At 46.4% G+C, this 24,118-nt stretch overlaps 4 protein-coding genes across 4 annotated transcripts; 2 read left to right on the forward strand and 2 right to left on the reverse strand.

Moving 5' to 3' along the window:
* Window positions 1–4,894: 4,894 nt before the first annotated feature.
* Window positions 4,895–6,433, forward strand: N7474_004974 (uncharacterized protein; the record flags this gene model as incomplete). Its single annotated transcript, XM_057196389.1, has 2 exons — window positions 4,895–5,552; window positions 5,631–6,433. The coding sequence occupies 2 exons, from the start codon at window positions 4,895–4,897 to the stop codon at window positions 6,431–6,433; spliced, it is 1,461 nt and encodes a 486-aa protein (XP_057053785.1).
* A 269-nt stretch (window positions 6,434–6,702) lies between these two features.
* Window positions 6,703–9,000, reverse strand: N7474_004975 (uncharacterized protein; the record flags this gene model as incomplete). Its single annotated transcript, XM_057196390.1, has 1 exon — window positions 6,703–9,000. One exon carries the CDS (start codon window positions 8,998–9,000, stop codon window positions 6,703–6,705), a length of 2,298 nt encoding a protein of 765 aa, XP_057053786.1.
* An 885-nt stretch (window positions 9,001–9,885) lies between these two features.
* Window positions 9,886–14,148, reverse strand: N7474_004976 (uncharacterized protein; the record flags this gene model as incomplete). Its single annotated transcript, XM_057196391.1, has 4 exons — window positions 9,886–11,337; window positions 11,387–13,653; window positions 13,708–14,019; window positions 14,067–14,148. The coding sequence occupies 4 exons, from the start codon at window positions 14,146–14,148 to the stop codon at window positions 9,886–9,888; spliced, it is 4,113 nt and encodes a 1,370-aa protein (XP_057053787.1).
* Window positions 14,149–21,700: 7,552 nt separating this feature from the next.
* Window positions 21,701–22,261, forward strand: N7474_004977 (uncharacterized protein; the record flags this gene model as incomplete). The annotated part of the gene is made up of 1 exon (XM_057196392.1): window positions 21,701–22,261. The coding sequence occupies one exon, from the start codon at window positions 21,701–21,703 to the stop codon at window positions 22,259–22,261; it is 561 nt and encodes a 186-aa protein (XP_057053788.1).
* Between the last annotated feature and the right edge of the window lie 1,857 nt (window positions 22,262–24,118).

A 24,118-nucleotide genomic window follows, 5' to 3' on the forward strand; every position in this document is an offset into this window, starting at 1 on the left:
GTCTCTGGAATTCTCATAATCGCTTGAGTATTCTTCACAATCTCGACACAGGGCCACTTGCCGTGTAAACAATCGAACGCAGACACAGCAGACATGTCTGGCTCATCTAGAAGCGATCGGAGTCTCTTGCCAACCTCGTCAGAGCCAATCAGACAAGATTCATATCACCCCATAAGGTAAGTTACTATTTAGTCTTAAATTTATCTGGTATTCTGTTGACTCCGTTATACAGGCCCCAAAGCAAGAATCCGAACCAACAGTACAGGCCGGTCCTTCATGCCCCGAAATGCGACCAGCCTACGCTGGCCCAGGTCCCTGCGATCTTACGAGATACAACACAGAATTGCATGCCTAGGAACAAGGACGTGTTTGTCATTGACTTGTCGGCAAACAACGATGCAGACACGGCTGATTTGGAAAATTTTCTCACGATTGAATGTCAAGAATATTCTTCTAGAGGCCAACCACTGTGAGTTTCCTGAGAACGGCAGGTTTCAACATTTCTTAACATTGAAAAGACATACAAAGACAAGCTTTGTAGTTCATATCAAAGACGACGACATGGCCTGGGTCCGCAGATGGGGGACTGTTCACGAGATGATGCGAGCTCCGTGCGTTGTCAAAAACATACAAAAAAGGGCGGCCATTGGTTTTCCAAAGGTCATTATTGAAGAAAGGTGGGTTGTAAATTGGAACTAGGTTCAAATTTTCTAACCATCACACGCTTAGTCTGGAACGATCGGGGTCGAAGACTCGACGCTATCTGTAAGAGACTCTCTTCGAGGACACCGCAATAGCGCTGACAGAATGAAGCGCATTTTATATAAGAATTGCCGCATCGCATCTCAACAACCCCCCTATTATAAAGGAGGCTTGTTTTGAACCTGGTGTTCCAAATCTAATATCCGAAATCGAGACTCTATGTTCTACTTCAGAGACAAACGGCGGCCTCGTCTACATCTTGTCCCACTTAGGCCTGCTGCAATGACGCGAATCAGGCGTGCCTAACAAGAGCGTTTGATTGAAATTTTATGAAGAATTTATGGACACTAGACCTGCGTTACATTTTCTGTTTCCAGCAGCAAGTCGCGCCCAGAAAGACGAACTTAGATTGACGGCCGAGACCATCTAAAGATGAGCAGTTTCCCCTGGAAATTAACTCGTCTCCTGATGACAAAATACCGTTTTGTGATTTTCCCGAAAACAAAGGTTGCGTATCAATAAATGTTAGTTCAATTTTGACGAAATTGAACTCCACGTTTCCATAATCAATCTGTTGCCCTATGTGCTCCCAGCAGCGATGTGGTAGCGTCTTCCGAGGGTCATTTCTGCCCAAGTATGCAGTTGGACAGACAAAAATGGTGTGTACGGTGGCAAGTACCTCTTTCCCATTTGGACGAGAACGCGAAGATCGATTCAGTCCTTCTTAATTTCGGTGCAATAGAGAACCCCGACAAGGTCAGGTTTTCACAGACATGTAGAAACGTAAATGCGACGTCCAATCCATTGTTGGTGGATGGCTCGATAGTTCTGTCGAAGATGTGTTACACTCTCCGGAGAGTTTATTTTTTACCCCATGGCTGACAATGAACGACAATGGGAGCACTGGCATGAGGAACGAGATTGAGATTGTCTTCAAATTTCTCTCCAACCCGGAAAGGAACTGCGCCGAACATTATTCCACCACATCGATTGGAATAAAGACGAAATTCAGTTTTTACGTCTCAAACTCAAATACTTGATCTTTCTTTTTGACCCGCCTCTCTTTCCGCCTAGAGAATGAAGGATTGCCTTCGCATTCCCATTTCATATTATGTTGACAAATTTAGCTTTTCAACCCGTCCAATCCACCTCCCAAGCTTGTAGTAATCCTCATCTTCAAGCACATTGTATGTTTGAAAAAAGTTGTTGAGAAAATTCAAATATTCCAGAGCCTTCTTCCTTTGTCCTTCCGCCGTGAGGTCGGCTGACGCTCGCAGAGAGCCCTCTCGGTCTTTGTTCTGATGGTCGCGTTGGCTTTTATTCGTGAAATGGATACGTGGAGGCATCATAACGGTATGCGGATTGCGTGTTCACTGGCCGATGGGGGTAGGCTAGAAAATATTCGGATACAAGAAAGGAGAGTAAAAATTAGATATGTTTGCAAGGTCCACAAAAGGCAACAAAGGTAGTCCGTGAAGAAATACCGCGGGTCAGGGAAATGGGGTCTTCCTTATTATGCCTTTGCTGTCTTTTGTAATGTCCGAATCTGGTTTCAAGTCCGAGCTCTCGATAGTCACATCCGATCGCATCCTTAGCCCTAGCCTAAACGAGCAGCTACGTGGATCAGGAAGCCTCGATAAATTACTGACTATAGTAGTTTTTTCGATCAGCGCCGCCACAGAGCTACGTTCGCGCTAAGAACCTGGAGACTTCATCTTCTTTATTAGATATACCTACATGTTTGCCGCAGTGACACTAATCTTACGGTACATTTCAGTAAAATTGAATTTCAATTTTACTGAATAATCATGTATTCGACTAATTTTTCTTTTGATAGGTCAGGGCTTATCCTAGGGCAGCGTTCCAAAAAGCCCCATACTGGTAACCTTTCCTGATCAGAGACGAACGAGCTTCCGCAGCGCGTGTCTAATGTCTACTATCTCTCTGCAAAGAGGGCACTAGAACGGTCCGATGTCGATCAGAGTCAATATTTCTCTAATTTAGGTCTAGTTCCATATCTACAATATTTCCAGTATTATGTTAGAGAGATGGCGCAGGGGATTTCAAAGAACTGTCACTGGGCAGCACGCGCCCCGCTCCCTTGGAACCTCCCCTAGCTATATGTACGTCCTCGCTTATGAGAAATTCTTAGGTCATACGGCTGACTGAATTAAGGTATATTTTGGTTCGCCCTGTATTCTTTCCTTCGGTCTTCTCGTCTCGGGTATTCTCATAATTATGAAGACATTTTCGCATCCGTGATGCAAAGAGAACGGCTCTACTCAATTGCACCAGCCTCGGAATTGTGCCTCGAAGTCCATAAGGGTAAGGATCGCTGAGATTTTTCTCGATTGCTTCTTGCTCGATGTATTTCTTTTCACCTTTTGATGTGACGCTAAATCCTTCGTTTCACAAAGGCTATTCATTTAACAACGTTACATGCGATCGTGGAGTTTCGAATAGTGCGTACAACGGATGGCGAATTTTGTCGATGACAGCTGATTGTCTGAAGTCCAGGGATATTGCCAAAGCTGCCAGCAAGGAGATGTTAAGTGTGACTTGGTGAAAACAGCTCCGCGGCCTTGCACTCGATGCTTCCGTTTGAATCTGTTCTGCATTCCACCGATCGCGAACACCATAGGCATGTCTGTGACGACGAGAGATTGGAGTGCTCTCCCAGCCTTGTCAGATTCAATCAATCAAGGTCCATGTCAGACTATCAAGCCAGCCAGCTACGAAAACTCCAGGTATACCAATGTGTTTATTCTGTTGCATTGGCACCTTGCTGACCTCTTCGTAGATGTGTCGGACAAGACTCTAATCAGCAGCAAATTGAGATAGCATCGAATTTGGAGCATCCTCTATCGGTTTCACACTGCCTTCCACAACAGAACGGGGGCTCGATTTCTGGATTTGAAACTGATTGCGTATCAACTGCGGTATCCACCACTTGCTGGGAACAGAGTCATACATCGAAGTACATTAAAGTCTATGGTGCGAACACGTGGAAACCAGCACTAGCTCGTGGCACATTCATTAGCTCGCTTCAGTACCATTGCATGACTCCTAGCCACCAGTCTCGGGCTACTTCTCCTGAAGAGGTCTCATTTGTTGTTGAGACCCCAAAAACGTGTTGTATAGGGAATTCTGAGGACGCCATTCCACCCAACAGTCCGTCACTGCCACCCTTACTTCCTCGCCCCGCGACGAAGGCCGGAAAAAGTTTGCACCCATTATAAATAAGCAATGAAAATGGCTACTAATATTCTGTCAGGGCTATCAGAATCTTTATTGGAGCTATCAGAGAGCGACCGTGAAACCGTAGCAACAATATATTGGAGGCTCGACAAGATCAGTCCTCCTGCTCTGAGAACAATCTATCAGAGACAAATCAAAACTCTGAAGGAAGAAACCTCTCTGCAACTCTTAATTAAGTGGATAGAGACCTCGGGGAAACCAAAATGGAAGAAGCCAATAGGATGGCCAAAATCCGGCAGATATAAGAAGCCAGAGATGCTTAAGGACTGTGGTAGGTGATTCCAGAATCTTGATTGACGTAGCTGACCGTGGAAAGAGCGCAAAGGAATTATATTTAATATAGTCCACGATAACGTGGGGAATACAATTTCAGCCGAGACGTTCTACAAGACTTTGGACACCGCCACAATCAATGCAGAGGATCGACAGACATTACTGAGATGTTTGGTGATCCGCAAAATCGAATCGATGAAACGACCAGGTATTTCCAGTACGCGTGCACCAAACGCGTGACTGTCTTTCAATCGCTAATCTGTATAGGTACAAATCAGAGGGTCGCTAAGGCTTCTTCCCGTTCGAAGACATCATTGGTCAAAAAACAGACCCAGAGAAGGGTATGTGTCTACTGTTCAAATGAGTTTTTCAACCTGCAAAATGTCAGGCGCCACATAAGGAGTACATGTCCAAATCTAGTTTACTATCCTTGAAATACTGTATCTCATTCTACGTCACATAGGATGGTTACCCAATTCCAATAGGACTGAAGCAGTTTCTGAACAGGAGCTATTTACAAGCTGTATTTATTCGCTGTGCGTTAAAAACGGGCTGTAGCCCCCTCGTCCATTTCGCGCGTCTTTCGACCAGCTCACTCAATCACCAAAGTTGTATCCAGCCCCAGTGCTCAACCTCAACCATTGAAGCCCTCTCCAATGTTATGGACATCAACTCGCCTATCGATCTCGTCCACGAGGTGCAGGGCCAGCTTTGGGTTGACAAAGTGAACGAGACCCACAGAACGGGCCGTCTCTGTCAGTGGGTATCGACTTTCCATCCCAACAAGCTTCCCTGTCAACTTGAGGGTACCTTTCACCACGGCGCGTTCAATGCAGGCATGAAGATGGTCTTCAGTGACAGCACTGCATGGATGGTTCGTTACCCTCTTGTGGGGATGGTCTCCGACGATCACGCCGACGAGAAGGTTGCCATGGAGGTGGCAGCCCTGAATGTCATCCGTAATAGGACTACTATTCCTGTCCCGAGAGTACAGGCGTGGGGTTCCGCTGCGAGCAATCCACTTGGTTTAGGACCGTTCATCATGATGGATTTCATTGACGGTGTGAGCCTCAGCGACCTTTTGCAGGACCCCAGAGCCGAGTGCCCCAGCAGAGTCATAAGGGAGGACATCAAGGATAGTGATATTGAATTAATTTACAGGCAGTTGGCGAATTTTCTGCTTCAGCTTTTAAAGCTCGACTTTGACCGGATCGGCAGCCTACCGTCGCCACAGGCTGAAGCCCAAGACCCTACACCGCCACGGCCGCTAACATTCAAGGCACATAGCATTCTACAAAATGGAGGAGTTGACACTTTTGGTACGCCTTTTTGTCATCTTTTCCCTTCTCGTCACTAATGCTCCAATCGAGTGCGCTAACTGTACAACTGATGTCTAGGTGACCGAACACAGGGGTTTGCGACAACGACAGAGTATTTTCAATATGTCGCTGGGCAGGACTGGGAGCAACTCGTTCACCAGCCGAACTCGACTGTTGGTTCATATGATGCCCAAAACAAATACGTGGCGTTTCAGGTCCTAAAAAGCCTGATACGTGACTTTGTCAATGCGAAGTATGACCATTGCAAATTCAAGCTGATTTGCGATGATCTCGGCTTGGCGAATCTGATTGTCCGCGGCAGGGAAGATCTCACTGTCGTTGGAGTAGTGGACCTCGAGTGGTCATACATCGGGCCCGCCCAGCTGTTTGGCTCTGCGCCGTGGTGGCTTCTCCAAGACAGGCCCGTCAACAGCACATGGGACTACAAGGGCGACGAGTCACCCAAAATTGCCGACCGATACTTCAAATGCCTTGAAATTTTCATACGTATCTTGGAGGAAGAAGAGGCAAAAATGCCAGCGCACGAAGGGAGAGAGCTCTCAAGTCTCGTCAAGTGGTCGAAAGCATCCGGGGCCATGTGGCTGCATATGCTCCTCTCATCCGGCTTCAACGACCAGCGCAGCTTTCCTTTTACGCAGCTGCGCCGGCATTTGGGGTCTACTAAGTGGGCGAGGCGCGAGAAAGAATTCGACAACGTAAAGGAGCTTGAGGTATTTGCGGCGCGGAAGGTGAGCGAGTTGGATAAGTATGATGTGGCCTTAGAGAAGACGGAGGAGAACAGAGCGCTTGTGGACAGCGGGAACATGACGAAGGAGGAATTCATTGCAGAGTGTTCTCGGCTTCTGAAAAGGCAGGGCTAATTTTGAATCACAAAATAAAAAAGAGAATCGGCACGCAAAATGCCAGAAGAGCTCCTGACCGAGCAACAATTATCATTCGAAGTGGATAGAGGAGAGCCCTGGCTCCGTGGCTGAATTATAGACATGTTCCTAAAATATCATTTTGACGGGCCTGCAGCCAATCAATCATTGAGGTTGAGAGAGTCAAGAACAGTTGAATAAAAAAGGAGGTGCGGGTTGGCGAATACTATCCGTCTCCGAATTACAAGATCCAGCAGTCATCGGCCACATTATGACTGGTTCTGCTGGTTCCATGGCTGTACACGCAAGCACCGCAGCTCATGCACTGCCTTGTTTATTTCCTCCGCAAATCCTGTACCCCGATGCTTCTTATCCAGGCCACCATGTTCAATCCTTTTGCGTTTGCGGTTCGGTGAAATCATACCTAAAATCGGACGGGGCTCGATAATTTTAGCTCTTTCAAAATCGAAAAACACCACATTTTTGCTTTCCGGATTGTACGACCAATTTCTCGGAGCCGGGTCTCTATGAACGACATGTCGGGTATGTATCGCTGATAGAGACTCTGTCAATTTGGAAACGAGACAAATTCGGCCCAATTCCCTGAGTGCTAGGTCCAGAGATTGCCCGCTTGGGCTCAATAGCATCATATGTTCGAGATAAGCAATCCCGTCGTAGCTATAGGGATGAGCCAAGTCAATGCTTCCGAGGTGGAGAGGGATGTATATGCCCTGAATTGGACGAAGTTGGTCGTATACAGCTGCTTCATGTCGGAGGTGATCACGGAACTCCGACACGGTGCACTTCGCGGGCACAGTGTATCCGTGTGATGAAAGAGTCACTTTCAACAGGGCGCCTCGAGAACCGTGGATTCCCATGACCTCACAATCTGCATTGACAGTCTCAGCGAGCTGCCGTTGCAATTTGCGGACGAACGTTTTTGCGTTGATAACATGACGCGTTGTTCCGTGACCATGATCACGGACATTAGGGCAAGCCTGATCTAACTCCCCTAATTCCCCTCCATGTACCAATCCGCTTAGACACTTCAACGTGCAGTATCGGCGATGGTTCTCCTCGGAGAAGGAGCTTCGTCCAGCCGTAGTGGATGTTTGGCTGGCCAATACTGGTTGGCTCCGATTAACCTTCCGAGAAACGTGTGGATTCCGGCTAGGTGTATGAGGGTCATCATCCTCATCAGAAGTGTTATGGGCGTGTAATGGTCGACAATCACTCGTGCTGGGTTTGCGTCTCCGGCGGCGTAGTTGTATCGGAGACGATCGGAGAAATTCTTCTGATTTTGGCGGACGATATTCAGAAGAAGGCACTTCCTGATCGGAGATATCATCCAGAATGTCCGCAGGTACAATTTCCCATGTTGGCAACGTATTTGTTGCTTGCAGTCCCCAAGCCTGGCTTCGGGGACGTAACTTAAGAGCTTGGAGGGTAAAAGCGAGAGCTTGACCCACCGCAGTCAAATGTAAACGATTTGGGCGGTCTGAATAGGGATCCCATCCAGTTTCATGCCCAACGTCACCCTTTGGAACGGAAAGGTGGTAAAAAAGTGTGGAAGGGTCCTCACCAATCCGCAGGTAGATATCTGCTTCGCCTGTGGTAAAAACTCCTACCTGCGTACGAGCACGGACCATATAGTCAAATGGCTGCGAAAGGAGTCCGACAAGCGCTCGCTGGAACCGAACTTTAGAGGGTTCATCATCCTTCTCCTGAATCACTTCATCAACGTCCATGTCCCCCAATCCCTCGTATATATGGCCCAGCGTCACTTTGTGCGGGGATTTGTATTCTTTGATGTAGGCAGCGACGCGATGTGTAGATTCAGAGATCTCGTTTGGAATGTTGTAAACACAAAACTGATCGGCACGGGGCCTCTTGGTTCGGACTGGCGGTGGTGTCTTCGGTTTGCAGGTGGCCGCGCTCGATGCCCTTTCTTCGCGCTCAGCTAAACGAGGCGAACGTCGTCGCGTAGGGCGACCGCGAATATCCACGCTCCGTAACCCTTCTACTAGTTCCTCTTCCGGGCTCAACGTATTGGAATGGTTTTCAAAACGGACCGATCCTCTTAGTCCGAATGTTTGCCGAAGGGCCGGATCCTTGTAAAGTTCTTCGATGATCTTCGAAACGTGGTCCTCAACGGTCTGGCGTAGAAAGTGATTCAGGTCAAGTTCTGAGCCAATCAGCTGCCGGCGAATGCTTTCACCCATCTCCTCCAAGGTATGGAGCGAAGTGAATAATTTATCTTCAATGAGCGAAGACTCCATCAGCAGTCGCCAAATTTCCTCTTGTTCGCTCGTGAATGTGTCCCAGGCCCTAAGGTATCGGGGGCGAAGTTTGTTGGTCGCATTTGCGGGATCCCCACGCGTCGACTGGCTCTCGTCCGGCTGGACCTCAAGGCCGAGGAAGAGGTGTTTATGAAGGCCATCGAGAAACGTGGGAAGGTTCGTTTTGGACAATCGCTGCTGTGACGCCGAAAGCTGCTGTTGAGACGCCGAAAGCCGTTGTTCAGCATCTGCTAGTTGGCGCCGGAGTTCTTCAATATCCGACGACATGCCGAGTCAAGCACGCTTGAACGTGTTGGAAGGGTGATGTTCTTCTTCCCCACCGTAGGGGTGGTGTGGGCCTTTGTTTACAGCCAACACGTCACACGTGACCGCAACTGGACCCACCTGGGATGGGGCCGTGATCAAGGATACTTAGCCCAACCTCATTTGACTTCAGCGCTTGTCCTTCGCACCGTTGCCCTTCAACCATGGCCGCTCGACCCTGGACATGTGCCCTTTGACCTATTAGCAAATCCGGACACTAGTCCCTGGATCGAGTTCATCGCTGGTCGGCCGACAATCGACCATTGTCTGGTTTGGCCAGTCTGCCGTGTAGATCAATCCGCCGCCAACGAATCTGCACGCCTTAAGAAGGTCCCAACTCCGGGCATGTTCCTCTACGGCTCTCTATTCTACAGCGATATACGAAATCAGATACACGCTAATCCAATGTGGTTACTTATCGTAAAAATCCCCTTCATACCCGTTCCGCTGATACTTTAGTAACAATTGAATCGATGTTATAATAGAATAAGGGCCACAGACGGCCACAAGTCCCAGCGCGACTCTGTACAAGTGTTGCTACGGTCAGGTTTCTGACTCATATGCCAGAGATATTGCATGCCTGACTGTACAGTATCCATTCTGTTCTTCACAAGATCTAACTAGTTCAATTGAATATTGCCATTTTAGATACTGCTAGGCTGTACCCACTGCAAAATTGCTGCAGTTGGGGTCAAACACGAGCCTAGCCAAGTTAACCTAGCACGGCCCTGGTAGACTGGAGTTCTTCTGTTCACCACTGCTTGTAGTCACCCGGATGCCGGTTATGGAGGCTATTGCAAAGAGAATTGAAAATAGAAGAGAGTGAAAGATGGAATTTGTGAGACTAGTTTAATCTAAAAGGATTTCAGGGCAGTCAAGGAGATTTGATAATGTTGAGGAATCAAAGGTGAATAATAGTACTCGTCCCGAGGCACAGCCAAGACATATTGTCGATTGTGACACGCTGGCGGTAACTGGGCGGTACTCCGGTGGTAACCAGAGTACATCCTTCGAGTTCCTAGTAATGCATGTTTTGTCGGAACTTATACTATAACCTTCAAATTGCGGCACTTCGGGCTCAGTAGCGTGGGTCCGTCCCAAAGATAAACGAAGGGTGCCAATGTTAGTTTCAACACGGGAGTGGCTACTGTCGAATGATTTGACCGAGTTGATGCCATAGCCATGGCCCTCGAGGGTCTGGAGGCAGTCGCCGCTACTGGCATCCCACACCTTGACGGTGCCGTCCCATGAAGCCGACGCGAGCCGCTTGGAATCGTGGGAGAAGGTGACCGAGTTGACGCTAGAGCCATGGCCCTCGAGGGTCTGGAGGCAGTCGCCGCTGCTGGCATCCCACACCTTGACGGTGCCATCCGCTGAAGCCGACGTGAGCCGCTTGGAATCATGGGAGAAGGTGACTGAGTTGACGCTATAGCCATGGCCCTCAAGGGTCTGGAGGCAGTCGCCGCTGCTGGCATCCCATACCTTGACGGTATCGTCCTCCGAAGCCGACGCGAGCCGCTTGGAATCATGGGAGAAGGTGACTGAGTTGACGCTATAGCCATGGCCCTCAAGGGTCTGGAGGCAGTCGCCGCTGCTGGCATCCCATACCTTGACGGTATCGTCCTCCGAAGCCGACGCGAGCCGCTTAGAATCATGGGAGAAGGTGACTGAGTTGACGTGATAGCTATGGCCCTCGAGGGTCTGGAGGCAGTCGCCGCTGCTGGCATCCCATACCTTGACGGTATCGTCCTCCGAAGCCGACGCGAGCCGCTTGGAATCATGGGAGAAGGTGACCGAGTTAACGCTATCGCTATGGCCCTCGAGGGTCTGGAGGCAGTCGCCGCTGCTGGCATCCCACACCTTGACGGTGCAATCCGCCGAAGCCGACGCGAGCCGCTTGGAATCATGGGAGAAGGTGACCGATTTGACGCTATCGCTATGGCCCTCGAGGGTCTGGAGGCAGTCGCCGCTGCTGGCATCCCACACCTTGACGGTGCCATCCGCCGAAGCCGACGCGAGCCGCTTGGAATCATGGGAGAAGGTGACCGATTTGACGCTATCGCCATGGCCCTCGAGGGTCTGGAGGCATGCGCTCCAACTCTCTTCCATGGTTGGTTTCTCCATTATCCACACTGGCTCGTTGACTTTATATTGGATCTTTGTTATGCTGCCAGTTGGGCAAAAGACCATCCCTGAAGCGTATACTTGGAGGGGTTGGCTTTCAATGGCTGTTTTAAAGTATCGGATAAACCGGGATGCATCTCGAACTCGATTGATTATCTGTGCATCCTCCGTTATTGTCTAAAAGATTAAGTTAAAAAAATTTGTGATAGCGTAGTCGGAAACCGACCTTAATCAAACTCTCGAGTCTTAGCATGGAGGCTACTCCATCTGACAAGCTTCTTGATAGGCCGAGAGCCTCGAGCCAATGAAGGTAGTCCTGGCGCAAGAAACTCCCGACCAAGCCACTGTCCTGAAGGTCTTCGATCGCGCGATTGCCGAGAGAGCACTTGTTTAGGTGGTCAACCCAATAGATACATGCGTACCGTATTGCGGCTAATGGGTCTGGATCCGGCTGGTTGACCTGGTCGATCGGATATCCGGGGGCGACTAGGCCGTAGATATCACGTTGCAGTGTCCTAGCAATTGCATGCATCGACTTCGAGAAGATGGAATAGTGTACCTTTTCAATTCCGTTAGGATAGATCTCATCGGATGCTTTTCGCAGGAGAAAGTCCTTGGCTGACTGATGAATTAAGGAGATCGTCCGTTCTCTGAGCGACAAGAAAGAGCCACAAAGCCCTATAATCTCTGCTAGCTCGTCTGTGATTTCTTTAGGTAAGTCGATACAGGACGATAATTCATCCAGCGTGATAGGGCGGAAAACGGTCATAGCAACGCCGAGAAGAGACTTGCAGGGCTCCGCGTCATCTGATTCGCTGATTTGGTTGAACATTCGCCTATAAAGCTCATCAAGACCGGGCGGAAATCCCTCCAACTTCTTCTGCACGTGTCTGTTTGGGACGTTGGTAAGTTCCCTACAAACCAAGGCGACCCAGAGGAACGTGCCATTTGCCTTTGATATCAAGTGATGCTGGACCACATCCCGTATTTCGGCACTGTAATTGTTCCTTTCTGCCAACTTATTTATTTTATGCTGGATGAATGAGTTAACAGCAGCCGACAAAGAGTCCTCGTTTAACTCAAGACGAAGCTTTATTTGCGTCGTGTTATCGAGGTCTTTCTCAATGCTCGGCCAGTTGCGGCTAGAGACGATCCATTTCACGTGCGAATGAGCTGACGACTGCTGAACAAGTAAATCAAGAAGTTGGCTCAGGCCTGAAGTGCACTCGTCAAGTGCATCAATAATAAAGTAAGTGCGATGCAAGTGCGCATCCTCTAGAATCTTATTGAAGGCTCTGAGCAATGCGAACCATGCATTCTCTCCCTCGAAGGAGCCATCGCGAACATGGGTGATGAGAGAGGGCTGTTGCTGCACAAGCATATATATAAGTCCCCGCAGCACTGCTGTCGCATTATTGATGCGGTCGTTTGTAGCTTGGCAGAAAAAGAACGAGATGTTAATGTCATGTATAGCCACCTTAGATAGCTCATCAATAATCCCGCAGAGCAACATTGTCTTGCCCTTTCCAGGATCACCTTTGATCCAGAGAAGCTGGCCACATCTCGCGTCCCTCCACCTCTGAAAATCGATATGGTCGAGTACCCAACAATATGAGTCTCGGAGAAGACCACCTTTGTCCTCCTCGATTCGGACTTTATCAAGGCTAGGATCGGTGGCGTTGAGAGTGTCTCGGCAGCGTCGGTCTTCCGCATTAGATAAGCGTTGCTCAGTCCTCTCTAGTGTATCCTTTTGGCTTCGAGATATCCTCACAAGCTCCTGAATATTATCGAGAATATCGTTTAGGGCCTTGTGAGATCTTTTCGCTTCCCCGGCCAGCTTCTTCAGCTGCTGCACACCCGTGGCAGACAAAACCTTCTCAAACTTATCCTCTAGTTTTGCCTCTTCCTCCTTGAGGTGACCCAGTTTATCGTCCCAGCTGTCGTAGTTGACGACGCCCTTGAAGTAGCTTTTGGTCTGACTGCGATAAAACCTTATGACACTCTGCGCCTGGAAGTCAATAATGAGGTTATACAGGTCCACCACACGTTCCATCAAGTCATTCTTCAAGCCAGGCTTCATATCCTCGGGTAACAGGAGCGACTCCATCTCGACGTAGTAGCGCATTTGCGACGTGACATATGTAAACCCCTCCTGATTGGCAGTGTCGGCAGCGGCCGGGTTTTTTAGGAGGGGAAGGACGAGTGAGATGCCTGCCATCACAGCCGGCGCATAAGGGACATCTTTGACCGCATCTTTGACGTATTCTTGGGCCCAATCCACAGCCTTGCCAATCTGAGCCACCCCGTCCTGCAGACCGATCTCATGTCCTAGCATTGTCACCTTAACCTTCTTATCTTCCATGTGTTTCAGACCTAGTTCGGCTATCTGTTTCAGTTTCTCTCTGCGCGTAGCCGCATCATGTTGGGGAATTTGGTTCCTGATATCCTCGGCGTCTTCTTCCTGGCTCGGGGCCGATAGAGAGTTCGCCTTAGCTATATAGTGTCATTAGCACGGCTGGGGAACAGGTTCATTACATTCAAGGCTACCTCTGATGAGCACTCGAGACAAGAGGTCCTCATATCTTGATACTAGCTCAGGTTTTTCTTGCTTCAGAGAATCATATGCTTTGTCCCAGAGAGAAGCAGGAGTAGATCCAGCGTCTATGATATCTGCAGATAGCGGTTGGGTTGGATTCGGGTCGTTAGAAGTCTCATTTCCAGTCACTCCCGTAAACTTGGTGTGAGGCATCTTCTCGGAGGTGACGGAGATCAAGGTAGAAGGATCTGTGGTTGACCGATTGGTAATTGAAGTTGCAGAAATCGACCCTATAACGCTGTCACCGTGGAGGGTAACTGGTCCTATGGACATCAATAGTGACAATATTAGTTTGGAAGTTTTCCCGTACCAGCTAATTTTGCAGACACATCGTCATTTTGACCCTTTGCCTTCGTCGAATCTCCCTTCCAAAACCGCTTCAGCCGAGACATGGCACGTCGTTCGTTGCCTATGGTCGTTGTAAGCGCCCCGCTAAGGCAGTAGAGACTTTTTCTATAGACGGAGGAAATGCAAGATCGATTCGAGGGCGTTTCAATGGTCGGGGTTTGATCGAAGCTAAACAAATGAACGTCTCTGTTTTAGGGATCCGCGTTACCGTGCTGGCCTTGGCGTTCCTGGCCTGGCGTTCCAAGAACAAAGTCCAAAGTAGGTCTTAATCAGGCCGGACCGGTCCGCTCCTAGCGTTCCAAGGTAGCTTGTAAAAAGATGATTCAAGAAATATGACTTTAGGATTAGGTTTACACTGCTTTCGCGGAAGGGTCTAACCTTGGTAGCCTCGAGCAGTAGTGAGGAGGTGGGCTCTCGGGCACCAATCATAGGTTATAGAAATTAATGGAATCGCGTAGAATGAATGGCTGTCTGCACGTGATGTGATTGGACTCGGATTTACTGTCGGGCCGTCAAGAGATGCCGATCTCATACCAAAGTCTATGCAGCACACTGCAAAACAATCATTGCACATCCATCAGGAAAGATGGCACCAAACTTGAAACCCGCACAACTCGAGCTTAATCATCATATGATCCAGAGTAATTCACTAACGACATCCCAGATGGCTCTTGCCTCTGGCTGCAGCAAACAATCCATACTACACATTCGCTCTAACCTTAAAGTATTCGGGAATGTTAGGGCGCCGCGAAATGGTGTTGGACGCCCGCGAAGTATCACACCGTCTATGCTCGAAGCTCTCTGTGAACACTTGATAGAGAAACCGACTTTATACCGAGACGAGATGGCCCTCTTTCTTTGGGACGAATTTGGGAAGTATATAACGATTCAAAGCATTAGCAGAGCGCTTGCTTCGGTCGGATGGTCGAAGAAAGTAGCTCGAAAGATTGCGAAGGAACGAAACGTAGATTTACGGGACTTCTACCTCTACAACCTATCTAGCTATCGGTCATACCATCTAGTCTTCGTAGATGAGTCAGGTTGTGATAAACGGGCTAGGTTTCGACGAATAGGCTAGTCTCCTATCGGTGTTACTCTAGTCTAGATCTCTAATTTTCACTGAGATAAACGCTATTAAATACTACCTACGTATGCTTAGGATGGGATTATCCTATGACGGATATTTCAAGGCTCTACTAATGCTAACGTTTTTAAGGATTTTATCAAATAACTTCTTTAATACTACAATAGGTGGCCGGCGCTAAAGTCTATTCTCATTATAGATAACGCTTCTTTTTATTGTACGGAGAAGATCTAGCGGATGTGCTTAGACTCCGGCGTGAAGCTAATATATCTTCCCCCTTATTCACTAGACTTAAACCCTATTGAAGAGTTCTTCTCTAAGCTTAAGCAATTCATTAAGCGAAAGTGGAATGAGTATGAAGTGAACCTAAACCAAGGTTTCGACGCCTTTCTTGAGTGGTGTGTTGACGTGGTTGGTTTAAGGGTATTAAGCGCAAAGGGTTATTTCCGAAACGCAAGTCTAATAATCGATGAACTTTGATTTTCTTGCTAAGCTGCATAGAAGATATCTCAAATTATATAGATGCCTAAAAGGACCTACTAGAATACCTAATGCTCGTACTATATATCCGCTTCGCTTGTCATACATCCGTTGTATTTTTCCGCCTAGTGCCTAATGTCATTGACAAAACGCTAAGTAATACCCCACTTAACACCTCGAACCTTAAAGTAATCAGGATCTTTGTCTTTATTAATCTATACTAAGTCTAGTCTATCATCTAGGGCTACATCGCACGCCTTTCTAACCTCGGCTTTCAACGCCTCGTTACCTAAGTGTGACTATTACTAGCTGCTATATTCTCTTATAGCAATATCGAGAAGGCCTGAAATATGAATAGTAGGAACGTCGACTAAAGAGGTAATAGTATTCCCTAGAAGTATAGATATTGATAGCCTAGGTGCTTATTAGGCTTATATTAGAAGTATATTTATGATAGTAATGGGAGGGTAGCTTGCCTTAGCAGTAGATCGATTATTAGCCTATAGTCTATTAAAACGTTGTCTCTCTACTCTATAGATTTACTCGCGAATCATACTAGGCATATCTTCATAACATAGTAAAATCCTACCGCTTTATATATATTTAACCAAACTCTCTAGCTAATCCTAGTAGAGCTTATAGTGTTTTTTCCTATAGGGATCCTACTAGTAGTATAGGCCTAGCTCATAGGACCTAGGACAACGTATTGAAGCATATACCTCTTTCTAGGTAGGCGGCTCTCTAGAAGCTACTTCCTTAGTATAGATCTATCGATCTTACTCTTAAAGCATCCGCTAGGTAGTAGACGAAGTGCCTCGTTTATTAGTCGTCCTACTACTTCTATTTAAGCTCAAAGAGTTCTCTATGTAATTAAATAAGATGACTAGTCTTAGTTTCTTACTAGTAAGAAAGAGGTCATCCTAATCTAAGAGCTACTTTTCTATAGAGGTCTAATTAATGTCGGTTCTATTAAACCTTAGAGTAAGGCCCTTCTACTAAGTAGCAAATACGATAATAGACGTGTCATCTAATTCAAGTTTGCAATATAGATACTTTCGTATAAGTAGCTCCTTTAGCTTTAGTTGCAAAAAGAGCCTCTAGTGAAATCGAGGGGCTAGAACTAGATCTTGTTCTATATCTTTCGCTACTATCCTATTATTAATAGTGACCTTCTACTCGATCAAGTAGTAGATATAGGTTAGTGGGTCCTCGTTATATGTTCGACCCTCCTCCTAATCACCGAACTAGAGTAACGGAAGACTATTCTTTTGCGAAGTAGTTTATTGTAGAGACGCGTGTTCTATAGGGGAGAAGGGATCGACGTTGATATAGCTTATATCGGACGGGGAGGCGGCTAACCAACGGAAGTTGCTAGGTGTTAGTACATATTATGATGTATCATCGCCCTACGTGTTAAGCGCTATGCTTTGTTGAACGCTATAATCATAATGGTTAACGAGAGAATTAGGAGTCATTTTCTTAGGCCTACTATAACGACAGACTAAAGGTAAGTGATCATTAGTTAAGGCTTACACCATTAGGAGCGGTTGAGGGTGTTGTTCGCCTACAAACAACCGCCAAGTAGTCAGAATGGTTATTAGCCGCTAGTACCACTTGTTTGAGGTTCTCTAGTCCAAAGAGACAGCCTCACAGGTGATGACCAGCACACGCCGCACAGCATGAGAAGGAGAAGTGAAGTCGCTTGGAAGATCATCAGGTTACCCAGCACTAGGCAGCACTTCCCACATGATTTGCAGATCCACTTTACGATTCCATGGAATTCCGCGGACGTTTTACACGCATGGTGTAATTTTTCGTCAGGGTACATACAGTACACAGCGCATTTTTATTTCGCCCTCAATTTAACACGGCCGGCTCAATAAATGATCCGCGCTAAGGCCTTGGCAGTAGGGCCAGGAAAGAGTTTCTCAGTGTATATTGGTCAAGGCGATTTCGAGCACGACTGTACTGCTAGTTGTGTTCCCATGATTCAGGCTACTCGGGCTGAGAAATGTAATCAAAGTGATATGAGCTTTTCCGGTCGTCTCCACATAACAAATGAACATATTAGAAGGGAAAAAGACCATGGAAACAAGTAAGCATAATGACTACCATTCTCTACAGTACTAGCGTAGCCTTCTATCATATTTAAAACGATCGTGGAGAAAGGCTGCCTGCAATGAGGAGGAAGGAAAGAGAGGCAATCATGCCAGACCCCTACAACTTTCACTCTGTGTGGACTGAAGGAAGATTCTACACAATTCCATCGAGCAATACGGTATTATAACCATTACTCATTCATCACTGTCAGGCAATACGATACGATTCCGCAGGGATTGCGGATGGAGAAACTAAAATTAGATTGGCGCGTTTCAGGTTAGGGCTCGACAATTAATTCGTGAGTGTATGGTGGTATATCTGATTTCGAATATCACTGTACCGAGTAACCCCCCAGAATGTCACTTAGACATGGGAAGTGGCAGAGGAAAGTGACCTTGCCAGATTCTCGAGGCCTTCTCAAGCTCTCGTGTTTGACTTGCTTGCATTACTATGGAAAATTCTAGTTGCCTTTGTATCGCCAATTCAGTTACGAGACAGAGAGATGTATTATATTAGAGTAAGTCACTGTATTGATGATACAGGAATATTGATATTCCGGGTCTATTCCTAATATACACTAGTAAGTCTTGGCATTGGGCTTCGAGAAATAATGAAAGAGTGTAGGTGGTGGCAGATTGCTGACGGGGGGATTCATGATAGCCGGGAGAAAAAATTCCCATCAAACCGTCATTCAGCGATCAGTGAATCGAGACGGGCATCAGGTGATTCAGTATCTTGTTCTGTGGTACTCTTGGGAGGAGAACTCATTTTGAATGTAAATAGCTTGAGATCTCACAAAGCCAAATTTGCCCACGAACTTTGCAACTGCTCACTTTATAGTTGGCTTGACCGACAAATGGCAGTGACGGGCTACCAGTAATCGCTTTTTGACTTGCCTTTCTTCTCTCAGGGCTAGCTTGTCGAGTTCTTCTTCCTCTCAATTCAAGGCGTATCACAAATGTCACCATGTCAGCTTAGTCAGTTTTAAAAGAAATGGATGCTCTTTCTGTTAGCTACGACTTCAATGACACTCTGCAAGTAATAACTAGATTATTCCTGGGAAACTACACATAGCTTCTTCATTCTTTTCGAGCGGTCCAGGGTAAGACAGAGCTGCCTTGACGAAGTTGTACAGATACACGAGTAATAATGATGTCCCCAAAAAGGTATTCCTGGGAACATCGAATAAGCTTCTGGGAATAACTAATCAAAGACTAGGAGTTTTAACCCCTCCTGGAACCCAGGACAAATCCAGCGGAGGCCACAGAGCTTGCAGCGAGAAACTAGACTCCAGGATCCACTCTACAGATACCAGGACTTTCCCGTCAGTTCCTGGGATATACGGGGTTCCCAGAGTCCACGACGGTGTTCCTAGGGTGTGGATATTGGCCCCCGAGAGATAATTGGTACAGTAGAATTCGAAAACAAATTACCCCTCAAGACACACAGGCTTTCTTTCCCAGTGCCCCACTTAGATCACGCTAAACTTAGTTAGGCCAAGTAAAGTCCCCCCGTTCTCTCTTAATGTAGTTCTAGTACAGTGGCACCGCAAAAGTCTGTGACCACCCCCCCTACACCGCTACTTTCTGCCACATTATTCTGCCGTACTAAAAACTCCATAAAATAATTAAATAAAACTAATACTTAGTATACCAGCCATTAGCATCAATAATAGCTTGTACACGATGCGGCATACTCTCTGAGAGGTTCTCTAAAATACTAAGATCTAGTTCTTGCCATGCTTACTCTGCAGTATCAACTAGAATATCTAAAGTTGCGTCATTATTTGGCATATGTAGAAGATCAGGTCGAATCTGATAGATTTTCTGTTTTAATAACGTCCATAGGTTCTCAATTGGATTTAGATCAGGCGAATAAGGGGGCTATATCATGATCTCCCGTCTAAGAGAAGCAATATAGTCTTGGACAATATGCGTAGTGTGGGATGGAGCATTATCTTGTTGAAATATCGATCTTAGGTCATCGAGCAAAGTTAGTAGGATTCGACGGTATAGATTAAGGATAACGAAGCGATTCACACCTCCTTAGGGTGAGTTTGGATCCCCATAGAGCGGAATAAGTCTAGTCCGTCGAGTTGAGCCCGAAAATAAAGCCCAAAATATCTATTTAATTTGGTAGCCCTTATACGGAGTAGGTTAGACTTCGCCCTGAATTGGTTGGTCTTTTAGACGGATGAAAGAATATTCTGGTCGGAGCCTAATACCACGTTCAATCGTACATTCATCGGAGAAAAAGACACGGGCAAAATCCTCTTCGGTATAGCCAGAATATTTGTCTGCCTATGCGAGGCGTTGAGCGGCATTCTTAGGTGTAAGATATGGTCTTTTCATAACCCGCCACTTCTTAAGACCCTCTACACAAAGAAGGCGAGCAATTGAGTCTTTTTTGCACTTATTGCTAACCTCAGAGAGTAGGTCGTCGTACGTGACTCGGGGTTCTTCATGTATCTTTTTAAGGATCTTTTGACGGTCATTCTCATCGAGGACTTTCGGACGTCCAGACCGCTTTAAAGACTCTTCTTTATGCCGAATACGCGATCGTAGAGATGTCATTTTAATAGTCGATAGTGGAAGATCAGGGAACTTCTTATGGATCTCTCCGTATGACCATTCAGCAGTCTCTCTTAGCGTAACAATTTGTGTTCGAATATTAACGTCTAGCTCGCAATTACGACGTCTTAGGGCACTATTAGGGGGTGCAGGAGGTGGCAGAGGGGCAGTAGGCAGAGGGCCCCTTAGTACTAGCCGTGGTCGAAGTAAAGATCGCACGCAAGGCATAGTTAATAATAATAATCATAATAGTCTAAATTATACTATTCGCGACGCGTTCTACTAGTCTAATTTAGGGGGCGGTGAAAGAGGGCGGTCAGAGGGGGGTGGTCACAGACTTTTGCGGTGCCACTGTAACGATTGCATGCGGAGTGTTAATCATCGTTATGAAAAACAGCTTCATCGCTACAAAGATGCCATTGAGTAGTAGAAAGAAAACTACCACGATTCTATTTGCTTCATTAAAAGTCGGCTGTGAGATATTCTGGTGCTGCTAAACAGGAATGTAACATGACCAATTACTCGATTTATGCCCATGGTTCTGCGAAGGAAGCGGGACGGAGGGCCGAGACTAGGTCAGGTCAATCCATATGGCGGTTCTGAGATCCATAGTTTGTGGGTTTATCTTGGCAGTAACTTTGAACCTACTTTTATTGGTACGGTTCTAGTCTCAGCCGCCTGTGGAATTTTGGTTCCGGGACAACCAAACTTCGCTGTGGACACTAGTTAAACCCTATCCTCTCTGAGACACCCGCCAGAACTTTGGACGCGACCTATGCAAGCTTAACATTGAAAGACTGGGCTGGTGACGCTGAGATATTAAAGTTCACGAGTTGGTCATGACATATAGCTGACCTCATATCGAGGTAATGATATCACTGAACAAGAAAACTAATTTCCTATCTCTATAAGTACAATATCTGGTTCTTTCTATAGGAAGCTGCCTATTTCCTCAGGTAAAATAATACTTTTCACAACGCCTCGCAATTACGTTGAATAGTTTAAGGATATCACTCTTTCGCCAAAGAAGAGTTGAGACTTCCGTGCATCTGTCTTACTAGTCTGTTCAGTTCGTTGTCATCTTACTCTTAAATTCCAACCGAAACAAAGAAATACTAAGACATAAGAGGATCCATCGATTTCCTGATTTTCCAACGGCGAGCAGACAGCTTGATCTTCTTCTTTATCAAAGACTACGTCTCCTAGGGTTGATTCAACTGCTAACCTCATTGCGATCGCAATTTACCCACCGGTCTGCTCTGAAACCCAAAAAGCCTTTGCATTAATTGTAAGAACATTACTACTTTTTCGCTCTTGGGACATGCTAACACTGCAAAAAGGAAAATCTATCACTCGAAAAAGATGTCAGTTGAATACAGAAGTGAGGATGGTGTTTTCACCGATCGCCAAACCTATGAATCGGTCAGCTGGAGATATGTCCTCGAATGGGTCACAAACATCGCCAACAGCTACTTAGTCAATGAACATGCGCAAGACCCCAATGTTGCTATCATTCTAGCGGGTCGCGGTTTTAACAAATATCGAGACGCTGGAACTTGCTATCAGATGTGGCCTACCAAATTCGAGGTTAATTCCTACGTCCTTGGTTATCGCATTGCCGGCGATGGCGTCCCTCACTATAACTATGTGCGAACAGAGTATCGGATGTTTTGGACTACGAAGAAGTGGGAGATAACAGGCGTGCCAAATGAAGTAGTACCTGCGTTTGATCATATCCAATCCTTAGAGGAAGTGGTTGAATTGTTCATCCAAGGACTTCATGCGGCTGGTATTTCTCCGCTTGGTGGATCTCGAGCTCGCAGGCTCGACGATTCAGAGGATAGGAAACTAGAGGTGGAAGATTATATGGCAGACTATGTGGGCACCCTACGCCCTGTCGATCAATCACCGAAATCTTCCTAGGAGGCGCAAGAGAAATAGTGGCGGTACAGGATTGATCTTATTTTTTAGCATGCCTTGGTATGGGTATGGGTTTTATCCTACTTTGTAAGGTTTCCCTATACCATTTGTGTGAATACAGAGAGGCTCCATGTTTCAATACTTCGTATAGTATTTATTTTATAAGCTATTCACCTCCTACAGTGCGTCTCGAAACTGGTGCGACCACCTACACTCTTCGATTGATTCTCCGGCCCCACTGCCAAGACACACTAGTCTATATCAAGAATCGACACGGAATATCAATATTCCCGTAGCGGTATCAATACGGTGACTCTCTCTAATTATAATACGTCGCTCTGTCTTGTAACTGAATTGGCGATCCAAGGCAACTAAAATTTTTCCCATAGTGCTATTGTAATTTATTGGCCAACCCATTTCGAAATATTGAAATTTCGTATTCTTTGCTTATTTCAATCTCATTTCAAGAGAACTAGACGTTGATGAGTCATCATAGTGAGAATTTGCTCGAAACACTAAGTATAGGTCATATCCGATTTGGTATTAACCCCCCGTCGTAAGATCTTGATGCTCTAATTCTCATCTTTGAGCGCGATCTGAGCTGTAGAAACTAGATTTTCGTAATCTAGGACCTAAAGGGTGTGGTCGAAGCATACGCCGAGGAAAGGGAGAGACTCTACTAGCGTCTAGGAATTTCGTAGTCGTAGTACGTACTCGATGTTCCTAGCCGCTTACGTTAATCAAAACCAGAAAATGGCATTCACGGCTACTTCGTAGACACCCCTGAATTGCTAGGATCCGAGTGATAAACACCGAAAGAAAGAAATAAATCTAGAGATTTGTTCAGCTTTTAGTAAGGGGAAGCCTACTACGAGCCCTAGTCTTGAGAAGACGGATAGTCGTAATTATAAGTGTTAGAGAGATCCTAGGACTAGATAAGTACTATTCTAGTGTCACTCTATAACTATCTCAAGATTATTGTTCTCTATCTAGGTTCTTCGGCTCCTCCCTATGTACTAAGTGCCACGAACATCCCACTTGTGGGTCTTATCAACGTCAAATTCTATAGGAATACTAAGAATCTCTATGCATCTAGCCTGCTCCATAGCAGACATCACTAAATTCTTATAGTGTTTTTCATACTCTTCTTTCATTAACTGTAGGCCCATATCATACCTAGACTAGGAAGCCCAAACCTCCTCTAACGTAGTAGGCCAACATCGCAAGTTTAGTAAACTAAGGACAATTGCGAGATCTTGTAGATGCAAATGCTCTAGATATACAATAATCTTCCTATATGTGCCATTCCTAGGCGCCTACACAAGAAGATCAACAAGTGCTTAAAGATCAGTATGCCGTTTTCCTTGAAAAGGCACAATCTCAGAAATTCGTGTAGCTAGTTGAGCGATATAGGCAAGTGGGACTTCGATGCATACGAATACCAACAGAGCCCAAAATATACTTCTGCGGTACCCAAATATTGCGTTCAACGTAGAGCCTAGTTTGTGGTCAAGCGTCTGGCTATACGTAGGCTATGGATCAACGATGAAGGTGATATCGCATGCTAGTTCTAGTAACATCGAATGCTCGCGAAGAGTGCGATAGGTTTTGGATATATCTTTCGGGATTGAGCTAAATAGTCCGAACCTAGAAATATAGACATAAATGCAAATAGTCGCATTCCGAAAGATGATGCTAAGCGCCTCATGCCGAAGTTGCTTATTCACAAGAGCAAAATTGAACAACGTCATGGAATGCCATTGGAGACCAGTAGAACTAATAGTGAAGTCCTCCGGTTTTATCTCCCATCCTGAGCGAGGACCAGTGTATTGGAGCTTTTGCCATGCCTCGAGCTCGCGT

The sequence above is a fragment of the Penicillium riverlandense genome (assembly GCF_028828495.1).
Source record: "Penicillium riverlandense strain IBT 135883 chromosome Unknown utg000003l_segment0_segment0, whole genome shotgun sequence".
Lineage (NCBI taxonomy): Eukaryota > Fungi > Ascomycota > Eurotiomycetes > Eurotiales > Aspergillaceae > Penicillium > Penicillium riverlandense.